We start from the raw sequence: 19286 nt of genomic DNA, 5'->3' as shown, positions 1-19286 counted from the left end.
CAGTTTCAGACTTATATTTTATTCATATTTTTTCTGTTTCGGACATGTGCTTTGATTTGTCAACTGGAAATAAAATCTTAGAGTTCAATAATTTACTGCCAAATTCAAAGCTCCTCGTTTTTTAAGGAGCTGAAAGAACATTTTACCCTTTTATGTCACAATGAGGGGGGAAAAAATGGTCTTGGTTGAAGCAAAACTGGCAGTTGAGACTTTAAATAAGGCAGGAAATCAGTAATGACCAAAGAAACCCTGATAGGTACATCGGAATTTTTTTTTAGATTTGTGATCCACTTTTTGTAACAACAATAAAGAAAACCGAGCTTTCTCTTTGATTTGTGGAGCAAAAGTTCATCCGTCTTGGATGGTATCCTACAGGGAACTCCGTTGTGAACCACTAACCCACATGGGCAATGAGACAAATGTGAAGCCCTGGATTTGGGTCGGGTGTGTTGCTGCCTGGTATTGGAGCTGCATAAAATGGGCTATGAATGACACAGAGTTGGAATCAAACCGGCGGGATGAGTCGGGGAAGACGGATGGAGCAACCTGCTGCAGACACCTCCGGACATTAGCAGCCTTTAAGGGTCTCCTCTGCGGATTGTAATATTACCTGTGGCTCCGATCCCCCCCCCCCCCTCTTCCTCCCCTGTCTTCTCCCCCGCTCGACCCCTGGCTGACATTCTACTTTCTCACTTTTAATTGCACCCAAGGGGGTTTCTGCGGGTTGCTATGGAAGTCTCCGGCTCAACAGGCGCACTGGGGTGCTTTTTGCCGTGTTGCTCATATCCCCCCGTTAATGGGGGTTCGGTTGGTGGTGTGGGACAGAAGCTGGGCGAAGTGAAGCACACAAAAAAAAACTTGATTAGGTTAAAAACACTGGAAGAAAATGCCACCCAGTTTCATTGTGTGTACCAGCAGAACTGCAGCGGGAAGGCCATTAGCCGGCCAGATCCAATATGTATTGATGAATGCATTTGGACGAAGCGTATTGTCCTCATCTCTATCCTGACGCTTCGCTGTTCAATACAACCAATAGATGCATTTAATAAATAACTGCTCTGATTCTAAAACGTTATCCATTTTGTTTTTCAGCGTGGAGTCATTCAGAAACTGGCAGCAGACACATTAATCTCCACGATGCATGAGTCTTATTGCTCCGTGCCAACTCGACACAATCTGTGACAGGCAATTTAAAGCAATTTACTTTTTTTCAATTTTTCATCAAGCTTTTTTTTTTATTTTATTGCAATCAAACGGCACATGATATGAAGCGAAGGCGAGACAAAGAGGGAGAAAATACAGGCAGCCCCTCGTCTGGTTGTAAACACCGCCTCTTAACTGAGAGAATATAATTATGGTGTCATGTTCTATTACACACCTTCGTTATGACGATGGTGCTCCCTGAGAAACAGAACACGGGGAGATGAGACCTGTAGCTGTTTTCTTTTTTAAATCAACTCGCCTGGAGCTACTTTCTGATGAGGAAGTCTGCTCCTACATGAGCATCCTCTCCGTCTCAATGAGCCCATCACGGCCACAGAGGCCGTTTGGATCCTGTTCTTTCAAACCGCCGTCATTCTGTGTTTAGTCTGGAGCGCCTACTACAAAAATAAATAGGGAAAGATCATAATCAAACATGATGAGAAAAAAAAAAAACACCAAAAGGAGTTTAATAAACTTTCCTGACAAATTTTAGGCCCATTCCAGATGATTAGATTTATTTCAAAGGTGCAGCCATCGGGAAAATTCAAAACAACTTTGTTTTTTCCTTTACTTTTTCAAGCCACAGTCTAATAAAAAGCATCTAAGAAAAACAAACACTGATCCCATCGAAAGAATCAACGAAATTCAAATTTTCAAATTCATCAAGTTTTTTTTTTTTATTCTCTGGAAGAAAAGTTACACAAACTGTGAAGTTAACGTTGATAGAAATAGCTTAATAAACATGAAATAAAATGGAATTAAACACAATTAGCTGAAATATATATATATATCTAAAGTACTAACAGAACTGAGTTCTTGGCTTATTTAAAGTCAAGTTGGGTGGAAGGTTAGAGAGGACCCAAATGCAGAGACTGAAGCTGAAGGTGGTTTCTTGCAGATTTAATTATCCAAAAAAAAAAAAAGGTAACAGTAGCAAAAATCCAAAAACATAAATCCACTGAATCTACACAAATACAGATAACCAGAAAAGTCACTTGAAGGGGAGGAAATGTAACCTGACTCCGCCAGATGGATTTGCTCCGCATATCCATCTGGAAACCTTCCGTTGAAGTAATTTTGGGAAGGGGCGAAAATACTGGTTAGCTGATTGGCCTATGTTGGTGATAGACGGGCCAAATAAACCAATCAGATCAACGAAGCATATGACGTACTACCAGCCAGGCTACTCTTGCCGAAACCAGTCGGGAGAAGAGCAAAATCATCTTTTCCTCTGAGAAAAGCCTCCAGAGCAGTGTTTTGCTCTTCTTTCAGTGAAGAAATACTCTGTAATTCCGATAAAACTTGCTCGATAGCCACGCTAACGCTAGTTTCATCGGCTGAAGCCGCCATGTTCTTTAGACTGAACTGTCGCGCTTCTTGTTGCGTCACACCTCAACCCGCCTCAAAGCCAACGCTGATTGGACGTTCGTTTTGTGAACGCCTCCAAATTTTCTTCAACGGAGAGTAGCCAGACTGATTAGCGAGGCTAGAGGAAATGATGACAAATCAGCAACAGTGACTGAGCAGGAGGTGCATATATGAGAGAGAGAAACAAAGACCAGGCTAGGAGTATAGAAGGGAGCTAGGGAAAAGGAGACTAACACAATGGGGCAAACAAGAAATATCCAGGAACTCAGCTACAATGAAAATAACTAGAAAAACACAAAATGGAAATAAAACCAATGAAAACTCCAAGATAAAACTTGAACATAATCAAAACCATGTCAATTATAAAACAGGAGATGTTTGTTTGGTTGTTTTGTTGAGAGGCTGGGGATATCAGCAATGTTAAATTGGTGTTTTAGGCTTCTCATAGTGGAACCCGACGTTAACTCAACTCACTGTTTTGAGTTGGATTAACTTTTTAAACTGTTTTCCTTAAAGCTACAGTGTGTAATAATTACAGGGATATACAGTCAGAAATGTAATATATTATACATAACTATGTTATTTATCATCATCTACGAGCTCAGCCTCTTAACCTTAATATTTGCGTTGCCTTAGAATTCGTTATTTATAATTACATAGGAGCGGGTCTCGCAGCCATGGAGACAGACATCTTTGCGCTACGGCAGCGCAGAGACAACAAACTAGTGATTGCGAGATCGCCCATTACGCTCGAAAGTAACTATGGCAAGTTGAGAGAGATGAACTGAGACGGTACTGAACAGTAGATGGCAGTATTAAAATTATCTATGTAAACAAACCTCATCACTTGAGAAGGTAGGTGATGCGGACGTCGTGGAAGACATTTTGTCCCGTAATGCTCGCCGTACTGTTGGGGGGAGAAGCGGTGGGGGGGAGATGTTCATGTTGCTGCGGTCTGCAGTCTGGACGCTAGATGTCGCTGAAAATTACACACTGTAGCTTTAAAAGAAAATCTGTTATATTGGGATTTGTTCCCTGTTTTGTTCCCTCCTTCTCTGGCTCTTTAGTTTAATGCCAGTCTTTTTTAACCTCAACAAATATGTTATCTGGTGCATTTTATCAAATGAAGGTAAGGGGCCTTGATGCATAAGGGGATACTCCTGTTGTTGTTTCATTTTTATTTATTTTTTTGGATTTGCAATTTAAAGGTATAGTGGAGGATGTCTGATTCTGATTCTGAAGGCAGTCCTACGTGCTCGTCCCTTTTTTCACTTACCGGTGGTGAGTCTGATATAGTGGAAAATTAGCAAATCTTATTTTGGAAAGTAAGCTTGTATGAGCGATGTAAACAGCAACTTTTAAACAGAGCGTGCACGAGGAGAAATGGGCTTGTGCATGCTCTCACATGCATTTAATAGGAATTTCCTCTCTGGACCAGGTACAGGGTTTTGCATTTGTATTTTTTTTAAGTGGAGAGAGCGAGTCTTTTCAGAATTTTGTGAAAATCCTCCACTACACCCTTAAATCAATGAGCTTGCAGCACATTTTTTTGTTAAGTTCAGAATTTTCTCGTAGTTTATTCTTGCATTAAATATATATACATATATTTTTAGAAAAAAAGCTATGAGTTTTGGGTGTATCTTTAAAAATATATATATACTTATATATATATATTTGCATTAGTTGGTAGAGCCAACTGGTGCATCTCTAATTGTACATCCGCTGAGGTTGGTGTCTGACTCTGAAGGTCAGCATACAGGTCAGAACATGCTGCTGCAGCTACTAAACTTATAGATTGCTTTTGGAGGATATGATTTTCCTTCTACACTCCTGTAATTTAACTTTAATCGAAGTTTAATTAAAGGATTTGCTGGCTTTTACTTTCTGAGAAGTTGCAAAATTTTCATTCAGGTCGTATGAAAATTCTCTGCCTGCTCTTCCTTGGTCTTCTGTTCATCATGAATGTGGACAGGCAAGCATTTTGTCTTGGCCACCAGCAAACATGGTGTTCTTAACCAGCCTTGACATTTTTGTGACCTTGCAGAATAAAGCTTTCGCTGACTTTTACTTCACCATAGTCTGATGTCAGGAGACGTTTATGGGGCAGAGGGGGCTTGTACAACTCCGCTTTTAGGCGTTTTTACAAATGTAGTCAAGGGGAGATGGCTCCTCTGGGATGGCGGATCTCAGACATCCGGCGAAAAGCATCAGCTTTTCCACTGTGGCATTATTGAGAAATCCAGTGGAAGGGGGACGGCCTGCCAGCGCAGATGGACTGGAGGTAGAAAGCTTCCTCCCCGACTATCCCCCCGAGACCGGCTGGTATTTCCAGCCGCTCTGAGGCCCTACAGCAAATCAATGGCTCAGAGTCCCACACCCTCATCAGGAGCGTCAATTAAGTAAATTCATAAAGTCGAGAGTGCTGGGAGCGAGGGGATAGAAACAAAAAACCCAACAATAGAGTGAAGAGGAGAGTGGGTAAAAATTATCAAGCAAATTTGGACAGGAAGCATTCCACGTGAGCAGGGTGCAGTGGAGAGAAGGTAGAAAGTTCTGCTCTGAGACTTTTTTTTCCTCTGTGGGCATTATTAAGAAGCCTGACAGTCCATCTCACTTTCACCTGCCTCCATCAGCACACACGCTGTTGACCCGCGAGTCCCTCCTCCCCCCTCGCTGTGCTGATACAGGCAGAGGACACATGCAAAGTGACTGGCTTTCAGCAAAGAGCCCTGCGATAATGCATATCAGCTCAGGCCTATGCAAGCAAAGTAGGCACGAGCTGCGGAGAGGAGGGGTGGAGGGAGATATACAGAGGGAGGAGAGCTATAAACTGCAATGCATGAGGGAAAAGAGAAAGAGGGGACCTAACCCCCAGCTTCAATTTGCCTCATAAGGAGAAAGCAGGGCAAACCTTAACTGCCTCTAGGAGACAGGTAAAGTAATGGATGGGCCGGACTGCTGACGCTGCTCTGACAGAACGTTTTTAGCTCTCCTTCAAATCGTCTCCTCACCCCTTTAGTGTTGTCACGGTAACTACATTTGATGTCTGACTTTTGAGGGTCAGCGTATGAATGCTGAAGTTCTCTCCCCTTCTCACCAGGAGGGACAGGACGAACCCTGGGAGTCCTAAAAGGACGCCTGAAGGTCAGATTCTGTGGTGCTTTGGTTCCTTCTGTTTACAGCTTTTGAGGCAACGGCCCTTTTCCAAAAAACTATCCTGGAGCCTGATTTACTTGGGGAAAGTTTAACAAACTGCAGAGATCAGCAACCAATAACAATCCTGTGAGCATTTAGAAAAATACTTTCTCAGCTCTCGCCCACAGATTTTCTATTGGATGTGATGTCCACTGCAGGACACTCTCTCTGTTGTCATTAAGATGCTTTAAAACTAATTTAGAGGTATGCTTGGGTTGATTGCCAATTAGGAAAATCCATTTGTTCCCAAACATCAACTCCCTGTCTGATATCTTGATTTGTTGCTTTAATTTTTCCATATAATGTTCTTTCATCACAACAGAATCTAATTTGTGAAGAGCAGCAATGAATTATTGGACAAAATATATTTTAAGTCATTAGAACATGTTTATAGAAACTTTAATTTTTTTCTCTTTGTGCATTTACAAACTCTGGCTTTATTAGCTTTTCAAGAAACGACCTCTTCCTCTCTGATTGGCCTTTCCATCTAAGGCAGGGGTGGGCAATTCCAGTTCCTGGGGGCCGGTATCCTGCATCTTTTAGATGTACCTTTGGTTCAACACACCTGAATCAAGTACTCAGATAATTGGGAGGACTCTGCAGGAACCGACTGCATACTGAGGAGGTAACGCAGCCATTTGATTCAGGTGTGTTGGACCACGGATGGATCTAAAAGTTGCAGGATACCGGCCCCCAGGAACTGAAATTGCCCACCCCTGATCTAAGGACTCGTTTTACTAGGTCCTACCAGCTTCGGTAAAATTTAACAAGGTCTTTGGTTTTTTGGAGTTTTGTTTTCACATTTTGGGATGTCTCCTTCTTCAAATGTTTGATGCCCGGATATTAGCACGCTGTGTATCTTTTATTTAAAGAGATAAATTTGGTTATTCAAGAAATCTGTGAATTATATATGAAGATAACCTTTATATTATTATCAAACGTGTTTTTTTATATATTTTTAGCTGCATTTCAGGTTTTGTTTGTAAATGGGTCTGCTTGGGTCACCACATTAGAATTGAGACTTTAGTAGAGCGATCTTAATGTGTTTACGACTGCTAATTCAGATAATCTGACTTCCACCACTCTCCTGTGTCCGATCGTATGCGTATGCGCCACCTCTAACTAATCCCATTGTGGTTGGAGTAAAGTTATCTGGTTTAGCTGATAAAAGCAGCCACTGTATGCAGATTCAATGAGATTAAACTATCAGACAATGGCAGTTCTTGAATAATGGCTCCCTGAATGAGCTCATTTTGTAAAAACTGATCAGGACCAAGGTCTAAAGTGATGGATGTCTGTTTGGTTCAGGATTTAGTGCAGTTTTAAACACTACAGATAATGTTCTTTTCATGATTAGGTTAATCTTAAAGTTCCTTAAAGTAGATTTTTTTTTGTTTACAGAATTAAACCAGATTAAACAATTTTTTTTTTCCATTTAAGGATTTCTGGGTAGAGCATACTGACAGAGGAAAAAGTTTTTTTTTACCTTAAACGCAAAATATTAATGTATATTTTCACAATTTTTGTATAATTACTCCTTTAAATATAATTACTTTTGGTATAAGCTTCTCTATCAGCTGAAGGCACGTTTTAGAGTCTCTATGCTCCAGTTAACGATTAATCGATTACTGAATTAGATGATGATTACTTCAATAAATGATTTATCTGATTAACAGCCCTATGAATAATTTTTTTGTTTTTTAGATTTCACATGGGACTAAGATCATCAAAGGCAGTCTAAACCGCATATAAAACATAAAACATTACTTTCTATTGATATATTTATATTATAGCATCAATAACCAGCCCAACTCGATTGGTTTTTGGAAAATAGTGTGCTGCCTTTAAGACTATCTTACCCAGGGTGGTGAGCTTACAGTAGCAAACCATTAAAAATGGCCCTTCCCAATCAAACCCCAGCCGGATGGCAGTCCACTTCCCTGCAACTCCCAGAAAAATCCCCTCCAACGTCCAGCCACTGGAGTGACCCCCTCTTACAGATTTTTTTACTCTGATTGCATCCTTTCACTGAATTACAGGGTCTGACCAGGAGATGACACTTCTCTTTAGATCTTAATGTACACAAATCATGACAAAAAGGATATTTTTGTACAAAGATTGATGTTGCTGCTATAGGCTTAGACTGCTGGAGGACATAGGGACCCCTACTTCATCATTCTATCTCTATTCTCCCACTCTGCAGAATCTGTTCAATCTCTAACGTTAAGGACCAGCCAAGGCCCATCAAGGAAAGGAGGGACTTTTTGAATGGCTACTACTGTATATTACTGTAACTATCACATCATTGGTTATAGTTGCAAAGAGAAATACAGACACAAAGCCTTACAAAACAAGAGACGGTTTAAAGTTATATAGTGATGTAAAGATGGGACATCTCTCTGATTCTCTGGACCATAGCAGTTTTTATTACACCAGTTAGAAACAGACTCTTGCAGCAGGCCTGGTTTATCATTGGAAAAGCCCTAAAGGAAGTTTGAGGCTTGTCAAATGTCACCCCATAATGCATTGCTGCCATCCAATCATTTACTTTTAATGCTATAACAGCAACACTCAGACCACGAAGTGGCACCAGTACAAGAAAGCTAAAACTACTCTTATTTTTATCAAGTATTTTTGATGTGTTTCTTTCATTTCTCTCATGTGGAGCATTTTTTCTAGCTGCTTTTTTGGGAAGAATGTATTTTTCTAAAGAGCGCTCTCCTTTAAGTGGGCGTGTTAGAGCAAGCAGCAACAGAAAGCAAAGAAACCAACAAATACGAACCATAAACGAACATCTTTGAGGTGCCTTTGGACTTTGTGCCCCTAGTAAACTCTGCATTGGGGCTTGTGGGTGTAAAGTAAACAAAGAGTCCAAACGTCTTTCAACATCACTGCTGGAGGAGCAGACAAAGAGCCGTAATAACAGCTGAAAACGCACAAGCGTATCAAACTCTCCATTATGTTTTGAACCACTGTAAACAGGCTGACAGACTGGCACCGCGGTGAAATATGCAGCTTGTTTTGTTTAACGGGCCTACAAAGACTCCCGCCCGACATCAAAACGCCCGTGCAGAAGTTGGTACAAAGCTATCCCAGTCGATGTAGGGAGGCGCCTGCGAGTTTAAGTCTCAGCGGTAGTCCTGTGTGAGATTGCATGTTTGCTTTTCTTCTCCACGCTTTCAGATTTCTTTAAACTCTAGATGAAACTGCAGAGTTGTGACAAGCAACACTGCCTCTTCTCCCCTCAGCCAGGACCTCCCCTCCCCTCCCCTCCCTCCCACCTTCTTTTTAGCATTTCTGGCTCCGCTCCTGTATGCAGGTCAGGGTACTTAATTCATGTCCAGAGACATCCTTTCTACATTGCCCAACACGCCGTGCGAGGGAAGCCGACCAGACTGAGCCGGTGCGATACGGGAGAACGCTGAAAACACTCCCCGACGGACCCGCTGATAACCCTCCTCCCAAACCACAGCTGAGGAACGCTGGCGGCCTGGATATCGCCCAGCCGTCGAGGAATAATGAGAACAAAAGCATAACACACAGTCGCCTTTCTCTTCTCCCCCCCCCTTCCTCTCCGCGCTCCATCCTCTGTTATCCATCTTGTGCCATGTCCTTCTTACACTCGCCAACAACTGGCCTCAAACAGTCATTTCTCCCTTTATCTTACAGTTAACCCGCCACAAAGACGTCCAGCGGTGCAGGTTCTCTGTACCTTATCTGTGAAAGGGGGTTTTATTGGAATCAGGGATGCACTAATGACGGTTCCAGTTCCAGCCTTCTTTTATTTCCCTCCACTTAAAAACTCTGCAAACTAGTTAACAAGACAAACAGGTTTTGCACAAGTTGGTATTTTAATTAAACTGGTGCAATAAGCATTCATGAGGCACCAGAGACAACAAAGAGACATCAGCCAGTTTGTTATTGATACTAAGGAGGAACAGCAGCAGCACAAAGGCCTCTTTTCTGTTTTTTACTTAACTTACACCCTATATATATATTCCCTCTGTATAAGAGATTGAATTATTGAAAGCAGGTCGTTTTGTATTTCAAACACCAGCTTCTGAATGTTGATTATTCCCATTAGCTGTTTGCATTTCAAGCAGCAGCAGTAGACTCCATCATACAGTGAGGCTGAGTCGATTGGCCGCATGGTTTTGCTGCTTTTGGCTTCAATGTGTCATAATTACCATAAATCTATCTTCATACCCAATAACCATAACTTTTACGATACAAATCTGATTTTACTGCATCCTCACAAGAATAAACCACGGCTATAACTTTCTCACAGCCTTCAATATAAAGAAATTATGGGTATAACCAATGGAAAGCTAATAAACGCCTTATAGTTAACAGTTTTAGAGCTTCCGCTTTGTGTGCAGATAAGTCAGAAGGAGCTGTCTGACCAAATGAAGTTTGTTTTTTATGTTGATACAGTTAAGCCCAAAATTAATATTGTTTCCTTTCAACCAGGAGACAAGAAGAACAGACATCTTTTTAAAGAAAGTGATCCATTTTGAAACGTATACTTTGAAACTTATCGTTTTGTCTTGATTTAAAAAAATATGCCTCCACCTTTAATGGGATATTACAAGAAGAAACTCCTTCTTTTAAACTGCTGAGTTGTTTTTTTTGTTTGTTTTTTGTTTTTTATAATGGTGATGAGCTCCAAGTGAGGCTAGAAGGCCATATTTTATTCAGGAGTGGGCCCAACTCACTGGCTAAAGTCTATGGAACAGGATTAAAGACTGAAAAAAAAAAGGAAAAAACAACATTTCTGACTTTACTCTCATAAATCAGACTTTAATCTCACAGTTATGACTTTAATATCAGAATATTATTGTAGAATTAGAGCTACTTGTGATATCGAGGTGATAATCTTGGGCTTTCGAAGTCCGGAGTAATTTTACTTTTAAATCTGAAAGTCTTATCCTAGTGTTTTACAAAGGATTGTTTCTGTTTTCCCTTAAAATATTGAAAACACATTAAAGATAAAAAACCAAAAGCACTCAGAAAGCATAGATCTCTGCTAAAGAGCTATTTTTCCTGCCTCACAATCTGGTCAAGCTTTACATTAAGGATCCCACTATGGATGGCTAGTAAAGACTTTTTAGATATTTTGAATAATAAACAGTTATGCATGAGTTATAAAGTGTTAATTAATAATGTATTTACAGGTAATTTATGAGGGAGTCCTTTCTGTAAAATGGAACAGGACAAAATGTTAGATCTGGATCATGTTCGGATCACTTCCAAAATGTAATTTGTGACATGTAAGAGATCATTGTCATATTATCTCTGACTCATTTTTTGTGTGATTAAAATGAGATCTGAGCTACTTAAAGTAGCTGAAAGAAGCAAAACAATGTCTTGAAGGAAAGCACTGTTTTCTGATACAGACTGAGGTCTCACATTTAAAAAGGTGACCCAAGAGGTCTCACAACCTCTGCTTATTCTTATTATTAAGATCTGAGGGCAAGGAATGAAAATGGAAAATCCTAAATTATAATCCAAAGTCTCCATAAAAGTAATTCATAATTACTTTTATGGAGACTTTAGATAAAGAAAACAACAGTTATTCTACAGCACTACCCAGCTCACCCCTCACATATTTTTTCAGTTTTTTTTTTTATCAATCAGGTAAAACTTCATCGGTCATTAGACACACAAATACTCCTGACACTGTACAAGCAAGCTGTATTATGTCATTACTGTTGTCTTGGCAACCACAATGTTTTAAGTCATTGGGAAAAATTCGTCCAATCACATATCGTAACGTCACTGGGATGCACAGGACCCTAAGCAGATCAGACCAGCTTCTACTACAGAGGAACTTGATCTCCACAGACAGCTATAGACTCGCTCAGGGGTCTGCAACCTGCGGCTCCAGCGTCACATGTGGCTCTTTGGATCCTCTCCAGTGACTCTTAAAATGTATATAAAGAGCTAAATAATTTACTATAATAAATACCACTATTAAAAGCTTCAGTGTTTTTATAAGATGGAAAAGAATTATATTAAAAGAACCAGAAATATGTTTTAAGAGCCATTTTTCCTTTTAATTAGCCTGGATGATGTGTTTTAATATTATTTTAAAAGCTAAAATTCTATACATTTCCTTTACCCGCAAAATAAAAACAAAAAACTTTTTTTTTTTTTAAGTTATACTTTGCGGCTCTAAGGAACTTTTACTTGGTGGCACTCGAAGCAAAATGGCTCAACTAGCTTGAGCTAAATGTCTTTAGTTACTTTTTCCACAGCTCTGTTGCCCCCTAGGGAAGGCAGCCTCACCCTTCTTCTTCTAACGGTTGGCAAGCAACTTATTGATGAGCATTACTGCCATCTACTGGTATGGAGTGTAGATTTGGATGCTACGTAAATATTTCCCCCCAAAAATTTAAAATAATAATTAAATAAATAAAACTTATATCTTACTTATATCTTTCGCTTTCGCTTTCTTAAGTTAATTAATTAAATAACAAAAACATTTAGAAGTAGAAAGTCCAAAATATCTTTTATATTTATCTGTAATCTATTTTTTTTAATCAATATACATATTCCCTTCTCTCAAGAGAATATTTCTGCCCCATCTCACAGTTTTATGGAATCCTTTAAAATGTCCTAACCCACCAACATGTAGCTGGTTCTAAGTTGGGCTAAGACGCCTGTGGTATAGACTCCGGAACAATCATGAAAATTAGTCTGTTTGTTACGTTTTTAAACAATTAAAAGATAAACAACTGGAAAAACGTCCTATTCTATCACTGGATCGACCAGCCGTTTAAGCTGAAAGCCAACTCTGGTCACCAGCTTCCACTTGCAATTCATTCCTGCATCTTTAAATTCATCTTACAAAGACCTGCATTAGTTCAGGGTCTCCTTTTTGTGTTCTCTTAACAAAACATGTCAGAAGCACAAAGACGCAGCTCCGTTCTCCGTATTAAAGCCATGCACTCCATAAGGTGTTGATTCCAGGGCTTAATTCTGCTCTCGTCATGCTGTACAAGATGTAAGTTCAATACAGGGGATGTGGAAAACGTCTAATCTGATATTTATCCAGTTAGGCAGCCCTCAGCCGGCCTGTCAGTCAGTTCACTGACAGCTGCTGTGTGCCCCTGAATCTATATCAGAGCTTGTGTGGATTTAATTTGATCATTTCTGTCTTGTTTCTCTTGTGTTTTTTTATATGCTTGAAGCTCTTTAGCCTGGAGTACTTTTTTTTTTATAAATGTTTAATATTTCCTTCTAAATAACAAGGGCCAACCTTAAAGGAAATGGTTTGAAAAATAAAATCTGAATAAAAAATTGATGCATTCGCTGTTTGACTCTGGCTGCATTTAGACCCAGAGCATCAATTTAAAAAACAGAAAATTTGTGATTTATAAAGGAATGAAAAGCAAAGCAGTTTTTAGGATTTCAAACTTGATTGCAGATTATTCTGTAATTCTTAATCATGATAAAATCTTTTTAGTAGAGCTTTTTCTTTTTGGTCTTAAGACCTAATCTTTGTTCAGTTTGAGCTGTCCTGCCTGTTTGAAAGCAATCTGAACCAGCATAGTTAGGCTTCACTCCTCTGCAGGAACAGACCGCTGCTTCTCCGCCCGGTATTGACAGCCTGTTTGTCTCTGTGTCCGTTCCAGGTGCTGATTGCCGACCAGTGTGAGTCCGAGCGGCCTTTCCTGCCTCAGCGGCTCGCAGCATGAGAACCGGGCTGATACTCTGACCAGGAAGCGGCAGACACGGACCACTGGGGTGGCGTAAGGCAGAGGTTTGTTGCTGTGTGGCCATGGATCAAAGGAGACTCTGTGCTCTCGTGATGCTGTGGGCCGTGGTCCACCTCAGCTCTCCGGGTTACGGCCTCAGAGCCCTGCGAAGGACTACAGGGGGGCGGAGGGGGCCGACGGGGCTGACGGGACAGGATGCCAACGGAGTCCCGCTCAGACGCTCTAAACGAGGCTGGATGTGGAACCAGTTCTTTCTGTTGGAGGAGTACACTGGGACGGACATGCAGTATGTGGGAAAGGTAAACCTCTCCTTCTGTTCATCCCATGTTTCTGTTAGGACTACTTATTAATGCTGCCTGAGTGATAACAGAGCTCCTCTGGCTGATTGAGGTTTGATTTCTGTTTAACAATAACAAATGAACTGGTACCTTAAATGTGAGGCCAGCATCTGTTTTATTAAGCTCAAATGATCAGGCTTTGTTAAACATACATGAAAAAAAGAGGAATTATCTATTAGCCTGCTACAGATTCAGCAAGAGGGAAAAAATAAACTTTAATTTTCAGTAACATATCTTTAGGTCTTTAACAAAACAGGTAAGCCGGAGGCCTTCAACAGGGGGTCTGCGGAGATACTGCATGGGGGTCTTAAAGTTTTGGTTGATTTTTTTTTTTTTTTATTATATTTCCTCTGCAATTTTTTCCACTAATTGAAATGTCTTTAAATCCACATTAACATGAATTAAAGACACTGTAGTAAAGAGATAAATGGAGGCAAAAGATGTCTTTCAGTCATCAATGCAAACATTCAGCGACACACAGGAGCTCTTTCAAGCTGGACACCGTTTCATTCACAACACCTGTCCCATCAACCAGGAATCACAATCAGTTTGATAGAACACTATTTCATACAATATATATAATGAGGGGGTCCTGCCATCTCGAATCAGGTTGGGGGTCCTTGGCCTGGAAAACGTTGAAGACCCCTGAGGTAAGCAAAAAACCTGATGGCATCTAAGGATGAGAGTTAATTTATGGGTTACATATTCTCATTCAAAGCAGAGAGAAGATATCATAGTAGCAGCCTTAGAAAGAAATGTCCAGGCTTTAGGTAAGCAGTCCAACCCACATATCTACTTTACATTCATTGTATAAAACAACAGAATGGTCTGAGAATTGTGGACCTGGATCAGTTGGGTTCATCCTCGGCTACAACTTCCACATGCCTGAAGTGCCTCGTTTATCTGTTTATCTGTGTAGAGATGGTGGGAATGTTCAGCATTCGTACGCTTCAGGAAGGAGAACACTGGTTCTCTCTTCCAAAGGCAAGAAGTCCGATTGGAGTTTTGAAATTCACTTTAATTTTTGGCGACATGTCCTCTGGTCTGATTGGACTGAATGTTTGGAATCCTACTTACCTAAAATTAAGTACGGAAGTGGTAACATCATGTTTGGGGATTTCGCAGCACTTTGCATATTAAGACATCTGCTAGGAAGTTAAAGCTTTGGTATGAATCAGCCTTCTAAATGAACCCTGAGCCAAAGCATGCTTCCAAAGTTTTTACAGAACAAGGAAAAAAGAAAAAATTGCAAAAGGTTGTTGGAGTGAAATGTCCTGCGAAACTGACCCAGCTTGATCGGTTCTGTCAGGAGGAATGGGCCAAACTTGAGGAAGGACAGAACCCAGAAAGTTTAAAGCCAAATTTATGAAATATTCAGAGAATTTATGAAATTATTTTTGAAGGTTTAAAAATTCCTCTCTGAATATAGGAAAATTTACCCCCCAAAAAATAATGTTTGATGATCCAAACACACCAAAAACAGAAAAACTTTCATTTCAGTTCCATTTGATTCCAGACAGTAAGAGAAAACAGTTTGTTTTCTGCAGTGTGTATAAATATCTGCTTTCAGTTATAAAATGTTCTCTATTTACCTCTTTCAGCAGCCTTGCAGCAGAATTAACATCATTGTATTTTTTTTATTATTGTGTAATTTACTGAGAACAAGTTAAAAACGCATTTAAAGTTCAAAGAGTTTTGGAGACCACAGGAGGAAAGAGGAAGTATTGATTAGGGCTACAAAGATGGCAGGAAATAAATTGATGAGTTAATCACAGTACTTTGTGGTTGGAAAATACCTTCATTATCGCCAAACTTTCTTCAGAGTGATGGCAGTGGAAAAGAAAATGTTGGGGCCGATGGCGGATTTGTCTTTCATTTTTCATTGCTGTGCATTTTCCCGTTTCCGGAGGACATTGCTTCTGGCTTTTGACTCGACACTTTTGACGTCTTCCTTTCTTGATCTTTTTACAATCCTTTTTCATTTCATTTGTGCCGGCTCTAAACTTTAGACACAGCTGAGTGGGAACAACTAACATCTTTTCGCCACACTCTGTTGAATTGCTTTCTAGAGTTTTATAATCCTTTCCATTATTTCAGCTGACAGCTCTTTTGTTGGGGCCATACTTCCTGTCAGTGACGCCGCAGAAGCATCTTGTTTTGTCTTTGTTTCAAACTTTGGAACAGTTTGAATATTTACATCTATGCAGGCTTTTGTTTCAGGAATGCATTTAAATGGTGTACATACCTCTAGGAGGCACTCATCTATTTATTGATCTATTTCTTTTCAGGTTTTTTGCTGGCAAGGTTCATGTCACTTTGATGGTCCTGATGAATGCCTCCATAAGCTTTTACCACTAGAAAAGTCACTTGTTAACATATTCCTTAAGAAGGTGACATGGCAACATCATAAAAAAGTAAAAAGAAACCTTCTGGTTAATGGTTATTCATGCAGACACGTCAGGGTAGTTTTACTTACTACCTTTTAGAAAATGCTTATTTACACAAAGAATCAGAAGTACAGTCCTGTTGGTTCAGTAGGCTCGTCAAGGAAACAAATAAAGGGTTGCTTTATACGTGAGCACATGTTGAATGTTTAAATGTGGAACCAAGTGCACAAAGCCATGTTCTGTTGGACAGCTTTAAAAAGACGCACCAGGCCAAAACAGGCTTTGGCATTGTCCGCATGTCCGGACTAATCACTATAAAGTGGTTATCTCATTTTAAATGAGTGTCCGAACGTCCAGTGCAGAGGTCATGGATTAGCAGACCACAGTTCGGATCTGGACCCACCTGCTGGCTAATCCGGACCCAACCTGATTTAAAACATTTATAAATTACCGCATGTTATCCAACGACAGTGTCTAAATTCACTTGCGCCTCTTCTCCTGTTAATATGGTAAAGCCATCAGGAGCGCCTGGGACCAGGCTACACGTGAGGTCATGGGGAAATTGCTCAGTGGGCAGAAGCAAGGACGCAAGGATGCACAAGGATTCTTCTTCCTCTTAGATTTAAACACAGAAGCACGGCAGCGGTGCGAGTGAAATGGAGTTCTTTCTGTTAAATTGACAGACAGCAGTAGCTACGTTTGCTCAGCCATGTCTTTGTCCAAATACGTTGCCGCCTTTTCTTTTTAGGGCTTTCAGCGCAAAAATTGCACAAATTGCCAAGGCAGCGCGTTTCACTCTAGTGAGCTTCAAATTCCTCTTCTACTCATTTGGCTTCCAGATAGACGAGTCAGAGTAGCGCCATCTTTCGGGAGCTGAATCCGACGTGGTTTTTAGTCATACAGTGTGAGCAGGTAGATCTTATCAGCGCGTTGGGGTGCATGTGAGAGCAGACATCGTGAGCTGTGACTTTGAACTGTACGATGAAACCCTGCGGTTTTATCACACATTGTGAGCTGTAGCTGCGTTCAACGATTGAAATAATCGTACAGTGTATCCCTGGCTTTAGTCGAGTAAAGCTCTGCACTGAACTGAATTACTCACCTGAAACTTTTTGGGCCAAATGTAAACACCGCCAACAAGTTGCTTCTGATTAAAGGGTGTATTAACAGAACAAAGTCTTTAAGTGGTCAAACAGCATATCATTGGAAGTGATGCTATTTTATCACTTTATTATTAGTGGGGGTTTTTTATGAGCAATAAATCCCTGACTTGTGTGGAATCAGTAAGTTTTACCAGTTGGATCACTGTTTATACTTTTGCTAAACTTAAATGCCCAGTTATTGCCTTTTTAAGTTGTGTGTTGTTTTCTTTCTTTTCTTTGTATTGTGTGATTGCTTTTTCCACTCGCCATTAGTTAAAAGAAACATGATTGAAGATTGATTTATCTGTGGGGGAAAACTTCCAGAAATACTCTCTGTGTTGTTTTGGTTGCCTTTCTTAGGCTCGTTAATAAAACCTGATGAAAAATCAGATCCATCCTCTGTAGACATAAATAGCTAAAACTCCATGACTCTCCTCTGTTTCTAAGAGACATAAATGTAAGCAAAATCTGAAACATTATCTTTTGTTATGTCCTGATCGGGAAGCAGAAAGAAAAAATTGACCCTGCTGTTCCATTAGCTTTTTTATGTGTTGCCATTTCCACAGTAGGGAAATAATGGGTATCTCTGTATCCTCCTCGGCCTTTGCTGCACATAAAAGGAAAATATTTGCTGTGTTTTATGTGCTTAAAAAAAAAAAACAATGCCTGCCACAGAAACAGAAACTGGCCTGGTCAGAAATTTCCATAAAGTCTTAATGGCCTCCAATGTCCAAATAATTGGCCTTATTATTAACATAACTTTTTATTTTTACCTTTGTGTATTTATAATAGAGCATATATTTTTAAGCATTTAGTAATCTTGCAATTATTGAGAATTTTCCCATATTCGTGCAGCTTAAAATGTAAAAATACAGACTCTAATTTATACACCCCCCCAGTTCTGTTTGGTTAAATGCTTTATGTTTACAGATCTGCTATGATTAAGGTCTGAAGGTCTGACCAGTCTTCAAGGCAGGAAACTTTATTTTCTCGGTTTACGTGCTTCACCAACTTTTAACACAGTCGAGTTTGGTGAAATTCCTGAAACTTGATGTAACCTGCTGTATCATTTCGAAACAAACGGCGTTGATGTTTGCTTGGTGGAACGGCATCAGATGTGAAAGAAATGAAAGGACCCAGAAACCGCCAAGGCTTCCTGTGAGGACATTATAAACCGGTAACTTCTGGAACACTTCTGGAAGACTGACGCCGCTGCTCCAGATCGCCAGCTTCCAGCTGGTTGAAAGGTGCAGCTGCCTAACATGAAGAAGCCACGTCTGTTCGCAGGAAAACCCCGACGGTCTGATTGAACCATTTAGTCACAAGTGCATGAATATATATTTAGAGCATTCAAGGTGACTCTAACGTGTTGGTGACAACATCGCAAAAGGGACCCTATGAAACTTGCTGTTATTTCCAAAAAACTCATGTTTCCATCCTAATTCCAAAAGTTTGTCATAATGCCAAAAATGAAATGCAATACAACTGATCAATGGCCAGAAATTCTACATTTATGGATACATAAAAAAGTGCTGTGCTGTAGTAGAATATAGAATACTAGGTAATGTATTTGGAAATATAGCCCCTCTAACTAAAAAAAAACCCCAAAATGGACAAATTTTATAAACTCAAGTAATTCAAATTATAAAAGGTGCCTCATGAAGTAACCGACAGTAAAACAACAGTAAAATGTTCTGCTCATCTATCTTATTGGGTTTAGTTCTTGTTTTTTGGCAGAATATCCTTCTCCCTGTTTGGAGCACTTTACAAAAAAAGACGTTTTGCTTACTCAGTTTTCTCTAAAGTAACTCTGGATTTGGCACAGAAAGCATTAAGATCTGCAATAAAAGCATAGCTCAATTATGCGTTATCTAGATAACTTGACATGTTTAAATGTCAATTTTTTTTTTACCCATGTGGAGAGGAGATACA

At 40.0% G+C, this 19286-nt stretch overlaps 1 protein-coding gene across 1 annotated transcript in view; it reads left to right on the top strand.

Moving 5' to 3' along the window:
- Positions 1-19286, top strand: part of cdh6 (cadherin 6) — a 103094-nt gene that overhangs the window by 24146 nt on the left and 59662 nt on the right. Inside the window, exon 2 of the mRNA XM_038275602.1 lies at positions 13404-13786. Coding sequence (XP_038131530.1) covers positions 13550-13786 — 237 coding nt within the window. The 5' untranslated portion in view covers positions 13404-13549. The remainder of the gene's footprint in view (positions 1-13403; positions 13787-19286) is intronic.

The sequence above is a fragment of the Cyprinodon tularosa genome, unplaced genomic scaffold (assembly GCF_016077235.1).
Source record: "Cyprinodon tularosa strain WSP-4 unplaced genomic scaffold, ASM1607723v1 ctg97, whole genome shotgun sequence".
In the NCBI taxonomy this organism is placed as follows: domain Eukaryota; kingdom Metazoa; phylum Chordata; class Actinopteri; order Cyprinodontiformes; family Cyprinodontidae; genus Cyprinodon; species Cyprinodon tularosa.
Note: the sequence above shows the minus strand (reverse complement) of the source record. Positions and strands in the feature narration are given on the sequence as shown.